The following is an 11,427-nucleotide window of genomic DNA, read 5'->3' as shown; positions in this document are numbered from 1 at the left end:
AATGAGGCCACCATAATGGGTGATGGATTCCACTACAAGGATACATAGAATACCAAAAAAAAAAAAAAAACCCAAAAAAGTACAAATAAATAAATACCTTCACATGCCGAAACATTGAAAATCTGCCAGACACATCCCTAAGATGACAGTACCAATTATATGCAAGATATCACTTAGTGGTAATACCACGTGAAGATTTTAGTCCTTGATTAGTGAAGGGGAGGATTTTCCAACAATATAACATGTAAAGTTTTTTTTTTGTAATAAAATAAAATTTATTAAAGAAAAAAGAAAGTACATGGAGAGTGACTAGGAAACAAACTTCAACTCCCAACAAGACCTCCACACCAAAGAAACTCCACCAGGAAAATAAATACAAAACCCAAAAACCCAACTATCCAACTAATACAACCTCACCACAACACCCATAACCCACAATCAACCCAAACCATTAATCAAAAAAAAAAAAAAAACTCAAGCTATCACAATTCAGACCATACATAATCAAAAACCAGCTACTTCTTTGAGGCTTTCTTAAGCTTCATCATCGTCTTGGTTGGTCCTAACCCAAAGCCCCCCTTTTAATCTAGCAAAGACATTTGAAACCAAGATATCTTAGTGCTTTCTCTGTTTTCTAAATCTTCTAAATTGCTAGAGAATCCTTCCTAAGCTCCAACATGTAAAGGTTTTTCACACAGCATTTACCTATAATATCATAATAATCATTGCCCAATATTAGCGCATACTGCACCACATACACTGCAATCTATCCTTTTTCTTTTTCCTTTTTGGAGGAGCCACTAATGGCTATTGACTTTTATTTTTTCCTAGTTAATAATATGGGTAGATGGAAAATTTTCTCAATTTTGGGGTGCCCTTGAGCACCCTTTTGGCTTCACCTGAGAATATATGCCTAATGTGTGCCCAAATATCACAAGAAAAGCTATTAGGATTTCTTAAGATAATTAAAAACCTACTGACCTGCAATCACATCAGCAGATATTCCTTTTAACTTGTTAGGTTACTTCTTTTAACAGTAACTCTATGTTTTTTTTTTTTTATCAGTAACAGTAAGACAGTAACTCTATCTGAATTTCACTAGTACAACTAACTGCTGCAGCCGTAAACCAAGTGGTAACAGGATAAAAATATAGACTAGAAGTGAATTCTGAGTATTAGCTAGTTCTCTTGACTGTGACTTCCAAACCAATATATTATACAAATTTTTATTAATAGACTTGGCAAATTGTTTCAGACTTTGTAAAATCATTCTACTTTTAGACACTAGAAATGTTTCCTTTCATTTTCATAAATGCCAAACTATTGCATAGGACCTTCCTAATTTGTTTATGATCTGGCTAATAAGTGCGTTGGATCAGTCCAAATACCAAACCATCCCAACACCCCAAATTAGTTTGCACCCTCAATCTAGGTTGATAAAATCTAAAACTTTGATTATTCCATTCACTTGGATTCAGTTTTACATGCAGTATAGCTTATCAAAATTCAAAACCAAAATATTCCAAGATTTCATGAATTTTCAAACCATGCTTTCTATTAATAATATGATAGAATGCCTAAGATGTTTGTTGAACTTTAAAACCATGCCTTTCAATTAACTTGGTGCTGAACTTCGGTTTGCTGAACACAGGCTAATCCCTGAGAAAACTTCTAACCAGTTGGCAAATTGGTATTCAGCATTTATAACAGAAAAGAAAATAAAAACATATGAAAAGAGGTGCCTGTTTCCAGTGGTGAGATTTGTGTTCTTATAGTTTCTCACTGGTCACAGGCATTGAACTCAAAGGACAACCACAGCTGGGGTACAGTGAACTCAGATGCAACATGCAAGCCTCTAAAGGAAGCAAGTGAGAAACTTTGAGTTAGTGAAAGCAAAATACAAGGGTTCTGCACTCTTGGTGGGGAGAATGAAATTCTAGATTATTTGCAATTACTATTTTACCCCTATCCTTATTTGTAGTTACTATTCGTTTAGCTGTATAACTAGGATAAGGCTTAGATGGATGATGACATCTCATTTAGTAACTGATCAATAAATTTTTTGAATTTTACAATGGTGTCAGTGCAATTTTTTTTATCTTTCATTTATTTATTTTTTTGGGGGTGAGGGGTCAATGTTGTTAAGAGTCAATTAGACTAGATGGTTGAATCATTTGGATTGAACAATTGAATATGGTCCAGCCAGACTAGACATTGCTAATTTGGATGGTCCATTTTAGAGTGAAAAGACTTCCTGAGACCGTGTTATATGCAACTCCCACTGAAATGCAAACACACCAGTGCTTGAAATAAAAAAAAATAGTTGATATAGTGCCTTGAAATTAGTGCAAGCACTGGCATGTTCATGTTTCACTGAGGGGTCTCAGGATTGTACTGCAACTAGTCACAGGAAATGCAAGCTCCCTTTTAGACACCAATTTGGACTAGGAAATTGACATAAAACAACTCTTAATTGCTTTAGAACTAAGACAAATCAATGGATGACCCATAAAGACACTCCAATGAGGACTCTAATTACTAATAACAACTCTAATAACACTTTCCTAATCTTACAAATAACTCAACTTAAAGATGCCAGAAATTACTAAAAATAATGATCTATAAGTTTACTGAAAATAGTAACTATGAGAAATACTATAAATACCAAGTCCAAGAATTACGATAAATAGTAATTTCGCAAATTCTGAAAAACAGTTCTTAAGATACCAACAACTTTGTCGCCCCCATTATCTATGGCTGTTAAGTTAAACTTTGATGGCAGTTCTGTAGGTAATCCAGGCCCCTCTGGAATTGGGGGTGTCTTTAGAGCTGGGGGAGGAAATGTCCTGGCCCTTTATTCTGGCCCGATAGGACTGGGGGACTCTCTTAGAGCAGAAGTCCTGGCACTCCTACAAGGGCTCAAGCTGGCTAAACAGCTGGGTTTTCAGCAGTTGGAAGTGGAGGGAGACTCGAAACTGGTAATAGGTTGATGCAAACAAACAGCTTAGGTGCCTGGTCCCTTAGACAACCTGTAAAGGAGATTATGCAACTAACAAGGGAGCTTGAAGTCAGGTTTAAATGGACTAGGAGATCAGCCAATGCAATGGCTGATACTTTAGCAAAGCAAGGAGTTAGTAGGCAGAACCTTTTTTGGGCCTGTTTGTGATTTGATGAGGGGTCACCTTGTTTTTTGAAGGTGACAGTTGTACTAAGTTTCTTAAAGAATTAATGAAAGTTGCTGTTTCCAATAAAAAAAAAAAAAGATACCAACAACTTGAAAATAAAAAGATAAAAGAGTAACAATATCCTATAACCAAAAAGAATTCTAAAATTGGTATAGGAATTGGAACACTAACTTACTTCTCCATTGCTTCCAAATCCGCATCACATAGGCATATACTAAAGGAGGTAAAAGCTATCAAAAAGAACTTAGTAACAGTTTCTTGGGTTCCAAGGTTTGCCAAATACTCTAGCAAAACAGTAGACATAATCAGATATTCTGGGGATTGATACCTCAAGAGGGGGAATTGTAAAAGGATATTCAAAGACCCATAAAAAGATGGTTAACTGGGGCTAACTAATGCAGGAGCTGAAGAATCAAATTTGGAATTTTCTGAAATTTTATGTTTTTTGTATTTTTGGACAGTAGGGGTATTTTCGTCATTGTATAGTCCCATGTGGACCTGGGCTATAGCATCTTGTTCTTCTAGTATAGAAGGGATTTTCTTTCAATTTTCAGTTTATTTGCATTAATAGGCAGAAAGTTATTGTGTTTCTTCACGCACAAAAGGAGTGGCATTTTTGTAATTATAGTGAACAGAATTCCGATTCACACAAGTCACTGTATAAGTAGACATGTTCTCTTCCTTTTAAAGCCAATGAACGAATGAAGATTTCTCGAAAGCTCTTTTGCAAGCTTGCTGTATGGAGTGATTCCTACAAACCCTACAATGATTCTAGGACCCTTGGAGTGATTCCTTGGGATTTCTTTCTCTCTCTCTATCCTTTCTCTTCTCTCTATTCCTCTCTCTTTCTGTCTTGTGATGGTTTATTCCAGCCCTAGTTAATATCACTAACCACCTCTGAAGGATTAGCTACTAAATGCATAAAAATATCTTGTAACAGTACTGCTGCTTACCAAATAACACTTCTTCCCGTATCTTTTCTTGTAAATGCTGAGTAAAAGCAAAGGTTCTTCTTGTTCACAAAAATGTTGGTTTGAACTTGGAGTGGAAAATGAAGAAATTAATATTGTATCCTTGTTTCCCCTTGGTATCTGTATCTGTATTCATATCTGGTCAGACTAGACTGGTCTTGCAACTCACATGAATGGTGTCCTTTATCAGAGGAAGCATGTAGATATGGCTGAAGTACACTAAAAAACAAGCGCATCAACTGTCTTGAAACCTAGAACTGTAAAACACATATCTGCAATGGAAAATAGAAAAGAATATATAGGATACTTCACACATAAGCTAAACACCCAGCAATTATTTCAAAACATTAATCATTGTGATGACAAGTTAAAGATATTGGCATCAACGAAGTAAAAGATACAATGGGATACAGTGATAGACCATCTAATGAACCAAATGCAGGACCCCTGTAAGAATTATCAGCTTGCTCCAATAACCGGAAAAAAAAAATATTGTGGTCAAGGATAGTGAATCCTTTATTGATATGATTCTTTGACTCTCAATGACAATGTCTATACTCTATACCAAAATTCAACTTGCTGGTCTTTTCAACCATATTGTTTGCCTGCTTTCTTTTGTCCTCCATCTTCTCTTTTGCATTCTAGCCTAAACACACTTCAATGAAATTGAATTGATACATTAAAATATCCACAAATTCGGGCAGACAAAACTCATCTCAATGCCATGGTGAAAGAAAACAAAATGAACAACATTCTTTTCTCTATTTCTGCAATTTCCAAATTGAGAGTTCAAAGTGTTACCATTTCACCTTGTCATTCAAGGTGCTACATGGGAAAACTGTTGATTGAAACAGCTAGGGAATCTTCCTCTGTTTTATACTTCTATTACTTTATCTCAAGCCTGAAGCTTATGCTCATTGATTATTCATCTAGTGGGACCTACTTTTCATAAACAAATGAAGACCAGTTTGTGAAACAATTTTTGTGTCTGATTGTTTTTACTTTCTACCACATAAATCCAACATGGCAATCTGCAAATTCAATTGATCAATTATGTAGATTAACAAAACAACCTAAGAAATTAAACCCAAATGTTGTATTGTTTGATATCCTCCAAAAACTTAACTTTTCGTGTCTTTCTTTTCTGACCTTGAAAGATGATATTTGATACAACCAAGCCTACAAACTACAAATTGGCATCAGCTTTGAAGGTTCTCTAGGATGACCAATAGAAGTAAACAATATGGTCACTAATTAATAGCTCATTTCAAAAGTTGCTCGGGAATGCTATATTGCATCTTTGCTCAATAACAATCATGGGTGAACAACTGAACATACTTCTGCAAAAGCAAATGCCTCAATCTTTCCTGTCAATTTCACCTTCTATAATTGCATGTCTTGTCAAAACAATCTCCTTAACTAGATTCCTGTATGTAAAGGGCCGAACAGCAGCTCGCAAGAATAGTTCAGGAGGCATCGTACTCTTCTTGATCCTCCTTCTCCTAGGGCCATAGCCCACATACTTCCACTCTTCCTCACTCACCTTTGCCCTACCCAGCCTCACATTCTCACCTCCCTCTTTCCCACTCATCTCTTTAGCCTCATTTTCCATTGTTTTCAGTTGCCTCTTATAGAATGCGGTAGAGGCCTCTACACTTTGCTTCACTAAACTTTCCATTTCTTCAGAGCTTCCAAGTGCCTTATTAAACTTTTCATCCCAGTACTTCTCAGTCTCTTCAGCACTTAAAGCTTCTTCTCTGATCCCCAATTCTTCATCATGATTTCCATCTTCCATGTCCATCACTATATCATCTCGATCATCATCATAATCTTCATCACCACTACCAGAATTGTCATACTCACCACTGTCATACTCATCATCATCATCATCATCATCATCATCGTCATCTTCTTCTTCTTCTTCTTCTTCTTCTTCTTCTTCTTCTTCTTCTTCTTCTTCTTCTTCTTCTTCTTCTTCAATCGAATCTGTGATCTCAGTCTCATGCACATTGTCATCATCTTCATCTGGGGCATCACACCCCAACTCCATCTCCTCCAATTTTGCCTTCCATTCCCTAGTATACGGATGCAAGAGCTCAATTGGATGATTCGACAACAGGAACTCCAAGCACTTTGACTTCCCTTCATCACTCAGCTTCTCATAACCTTTAACTACATCATCCACAAATGCCTTTGGATTGACTTTCACAATCTTACACAACCCACCAAAGTACGTACACAGCTCAACTCTTCCATCTTCGTGTCTCAACTCAAACAGGTAGTCCTGTTCAGTATCCGGATCTAGCAGAGGCATCAAAGCCTTGAAGAAATCGATTTGTGGTTCAAACCTGCACTGATACACTGGTCTCTTGACGTAGATTATGTCGGGCCGCATCCAAGCTGCGCATTGTGTGATAAGAGCTCTGGCCTTGTTCCCTAGTCTCCTCATCAAGGTCCACTTATCCAAACGTTGATTCCCAGCCTCTAGAACGACCTCAGACACCAGAGTCCACTGCTGCCATGGCAGCTCTGTAATTTTCCACTTGGGATGTCGAACGAAGACCCAGAAATACCTAAACCCCACTGTTCGATCCATGGACTTCAACCTCCGAGTAAAATCCGTCGCCATTTCGAACTGTTCGATCTTTTCCCACTCCTCATGGTCTCGAACTTCACCAATTAAACTAACGCACTCGTCAGAGAACCGACCGCGGATTGGATCACCTACGACAATCCCGCGCCACGAGTAAGGGCCGAATTCACCGTACTTGTACCAGTCGTACGGGTGCCGGAGATTGGGGTCGTCTTTCTCCATAAAACGAACCATGCGATCGTAACCCAAACCGATCATTTGAAGCTCCTCTTCCGAGAAACTGTCGGCCTGGTTGCGATTGGGGTTCTTAAGCCGGTAGAAGAGGTTCTCGGCGAGTCTCTTGCTTTTCCGGCGTGCGTTCTTCTTGGCTTCTCGCCGGAGCTCAGCGTTACCTTCGATGCGGCCCGTGGATGGTCCGCCGGGTTTTTTCTTGCTCCGTCCGGCGAAAGCCCTGGCATTCCGACGATGAGGAGCATTTCGTTGGGAGATAGAGGTTATTGCCTGAATGGGGAAGTTCGTCGACTTTATTGGAGAAGGAATTCGGGTTGGGGTTAGAGTTGTAGAGAGAGAGCCAGAGAGTCGTTTCAGGGCGACCCATTGGTGACAAGAGAGAAAAGGGTTTAGGGTTTTAGGAAGGGAGAAATCGTAGGTATTGAGCATTTCATAAAGCTAGAACTCAGCAGTCAGTAGGAAATTGTCCGTCCAAGGACACAGGAGAAGATAAAGAGGCTTTCAAAAATCATGGGCTTAATTACTTAAGTACCCATACGATATTTAGAAATTACATGGAAGTTTCGGTGTTGTCGTTAAATTGACGGAAAGAATATTTTGCCCTTAACAGTTCATCAAATTTTCAAAATATGCCCTTTACCATTTATCAAATTTTCAAATATATATTAAATTGAAATATTTAAGGAAAAAAAAATGCAAAATATGCCCCTTAACAGTTCTTCTCCTTCTTCTTCTGTTCAGTCATGCACAAACACTTTTGTTGTTTATAAAAGAAAAAGAAAAAGTCTGGTTGTTTTCCCTTTTGTTCAATTTTTTGGAAAATTTTCATTTCACAGAAAATTAGAAACCAGATTATGAACTATAATCTGTATACACACTTGCTGAAACCATCTTTGGCTCAGTTTGAGAAGAGTACAAATACAAAGATGTGACATTAGTTAAATACTTAAATAGTTAAAAAGAAATACATGTGACATTAGTAGATTATGGAGAAAAGCAAAGCTATGGATGGCGTCTCCTAGATGGATCTGATTTTAAGTGGTGGTTTAGAGAGATATAATTGCATTAAAAACACCAAACCAAATATTAATTAAATCTGATTAGCAATTAATAGTAATTACTATTACTTGGAGTTACTTTCTCCCTTTGAAACCCTTCATGGCAACTTTTTGGTTCACCAAGTCACACTGTCATTTTGCCATGTGGCTATGCCAATGAGTGCCACTTGGCAACACTCTTAGCTTGATACATCTCACATCCACACAAGACTGTTGAGTTCAACTTCAAGGTATAACAAATGGGAGTGGAAAAATGACTTCAATTTTTTCATCTGGCATTTGTGGTCTAAACAAGCTTAGCTTTAGCGGGTATGCACAGTCTTACTCGGGCTCAGCTTGGCAAATACTCGAACTCGGTTCGAAGAATATCGAGTTGGGTCAAGTAGCTAATTGAGCCGAGTTTGAGCTTTGTAATATCTAGCTCAAGACTCAAGTAGTTCGCAAGCCTAATCGAGATTCTAATAAAATATTTTTAATATTTTTTATTTATAATACAAATAAATATTATTTTTATTAATTTATTTATAATTATATAATTTTATTTATAACATTTCATAGTATTGATTTATTTATTATTTTTAATATATAATCAAGTTTTCAATCATATATTTTATTTATAATAATTTATTTATAACTTTTAATAGCAATATATTTATAATTGGTTCGAGTTAAATTGAGCTTGAGTAGCTTGCAAATATTGGCTCGAGTCAAGTTCAAGTATAAAACTCAAAACTCAATCAAACTCATTGAGTTTTGAGTTCCGAGTTTTGGAGTCGAGCTCGAGCTAAATCCTCCCAAAACTCGATTTGACTCAGCTTGATTATACCCCTAGGGTGGAGGATTCTTGTTCCTATTGGACTTACTTCAAATGACATGGCTGAACTATGGGCAATTCATGTTGGGCTCATGCAAGTTCTTAACAAAGGATTCTACCCCTTTAACGTTGAGCCCGACTCTCTATCAACCAAGGATTTTAAAATTAGACCAAATAGGAAACCATTATGGGGTTTGGTTGCTAGGTCGAACGGTCCAACCATCTGGTCCGAATGGACAGCCCGCTCTAATAGAAAAAATAAAAATAAATAAAAAAACCCAAAAAATGGCCAAAATCATTCCCGGGTTGAACGATTCAATGTTTCAATCACCTGAATCAGCAGTTTGTTAACCAAATCAACGGTTTTTAGCCAAACAACGGTTTTGGGGTTAAACAGAACCGATTAAATGACCAGTTCCTGATTTCCTGGTCTGATTGTCAGGTCCAGTCCGGTTTTGAAACCATGCTATCAACTATCATAGCTTTGAAGTCTCAAAGGTGCCCTAATTAGTAGGTTGAATCGTTGTTTAGTTGCACTTAAGGATGTCAATGAACTGGTTTTGGATTGGACCTCGTCCAGTCCAAAATCAATTTGGATGGATTGGACGAACCAACAAGACATATTGGAGTGGACCAATCCAGTCCAAAATATTTATTATATTGGATTGGACCTCGTCTATCTGTAACAAATTTGTATTTGATTGAGTTGGATTAATTCAATATCTAGTCCATTGATATAAGATAAGAATATATGTGTCAATGGACCGAATTTGGGTAGAAACTAATCTAAATCAAAATGAATATAAATAGATTAGACGGTCTAGACATTGAATTAGACCAGTCCAAATTGGTTCAAAACATTCATTGGATTGGATTGGACCTGATCCATTTATAATGGACTCACGATGGATTGGATCGGATCAAATCCAATCAATTGACACCCCTAGTTGCACTCTAGGCTCCGGCCCTTTTGTACCAATAATAATATATTTCTATAGTTTATAGAGAAGCTAATAGATGTGCTGATAGGTTAGCCAATATAGTTCTGGTTATAGGTAATAGCTTTTATTTTCTTTCCTTCAAATAAAAAAATGCAATAGGCGTTGTTCTCTTGATCCTTTGAGAAAAGGGTCAAAAATAAATTTCTTTCAATAAAACGTTTGTCAGAAGTGGGATTTGAACCCACGCCCTCTCTCGAAGACCAGAACTTGAGTCTGGCGCCTTAGACCACTCGGCCATCCTGACGAAGCGTGTTAACATTAATCTATCTATTTATTTCTAATTATCACTCACAATCACAATTAGGCTTTCTAATTTTATAACCCCTTCAAATCCGCCGCGTTGGTGTTATTCGACTGCTGAATCAAATGATAATGTTTCACACTAGTGATAAATTCATGGCCCCACAATGAAAGATGTGGATTCCATGTATTTTATTACTATTGTGTAACATTATTATTATTAGTTCCACAACCTCCTGAACAATTTATTGGGCTAATCCTTGCAATTTATTGGGCAGGTTACCTTTAAAAATAAATAAATAAATAAAATTTAATGGGCAGTTTTGGATTAGGTTCACATCAAAATGACTAGAAAGCCTGAATCTAAAGAATGCTAACTCTATGCTATTTTTTCCTTTTTTGTGTGTTCTTTTGATGGTTGTATAAAATGCCAACTTGCACCAACATAAATTGTATCTTTGGGTGGAGTTGAAAAATAATCCATCTACCAATGATCAAAGTATCGGTATCGGGTATCGTATCGAACAACTTGGATATGGATACGGATACAGATTTACTTGGGAAACGCATGAATACAAATGAAAACGCTTGAATATGCTAGGGAAATGCACAGAAATTCCATAAATATATTAATAATATTAAGTTTAATGTTAAAATAATTATAAATAATATATAAATACATATGAGCTTTATATTTTAATGGTATAAATGAAGAAATATATTACAACTAATATAGCAAGATGCATAGATATTATGCAATTTTATTGATAATGCATCAATAAAGAATCTAAGACATATTATATAGATTCTTAGAAATTAATGCATGCATAAAACCATTATCATTTTATTTTCTATTAAAGTCCAAGGCACAAAACATATGCAACTATTCTATTTGAATTATTATATCAATATTTATATTTTATTATTTTATTTTATAACATTAAAAAAATCAATTCTCAAATGTTTGGTAAACAACATTTTCATTTTTTAAAAAATAAATATGTTATTATAAATTGTAAAGTAAAGTATTAATTAATAATTTATAAGAAATGTATAATCTTAACTTAAAATATATCAAATCTATTAAAATTTTGAAGATATATATCATATGAAAATTCATAAATTTTAATTACCAAAATAATTATTCCGTTATTAATATTTTTATTTTATAAAATTTCTAAAATACAAAATTATTGTATTTTTATATAAATGTAGATTAGTGGAATTGGCCAATTCAATTTATGTTATATTCTCAAATATTTTGTAAATACTATTTTTATTTTTGTAAATAGTAAATACATTATTATTTAATGAAAATTAAAATATTAAATAAT

At 35.6% G+C, this 11,427-nt stretch overlaps 1 protein-coding gene and 1 non-coding gene across 2 annotated transcripts; both read right to left on the bottom strand.

The window, feature by feature from the left end:
* Positions 1 to 5,230: 5,230 nt before the first annotated feature.
* Positions 5,231 to 7,453, bottom strand: LOC148844061 (uncharacterized). The gene has a single exon (XM_088956595.1). It carries the CDS (start codon positions 7,407 to 7,409, stop codon positions 5,514 to 5,516), a length of 1,896 nt encoding a protein of 631 aa, XP_088812721.1. The 5' UTR covers positions 7,410 to 7,453; the 3' UTR covers positions 5,231 to 5,513.
* A 2,560-nt stretch (positions 7,454 to 10,013) lies between these two features.
* Positions 10,014 to 10,097, bottom strand: TRNAL-CAA (transfer RNA leucine (anticodon CAA)). Its single transcript has one exon. It is a non-coding gene; the product is annotated as a tRNA-Leu (tRNA).
* Positions 10,098 to 11,427: the final 1,330 nt, after the last annotated feature.

The sequence above is a fragment of the Nelumbo lutea genome, chromosome 8 (assembly GCF_056320005.1).
Source record: "Nelumbo lutea isolate HS-2025 chromosome 8, American lotus-T2T, whole genome shotgun sequence".
In the NCBI taxonomy this organism is placed as follows: Eukaryota; Viridiplantae; Streptophyta; class Magnoliopsida; order Proteales; family Nelumbonaceae; genus Nelumbo; species Nelumbo lutea.
This window is presented reverse-complemented; position numbering and strand designations above follow the sequence as displayed.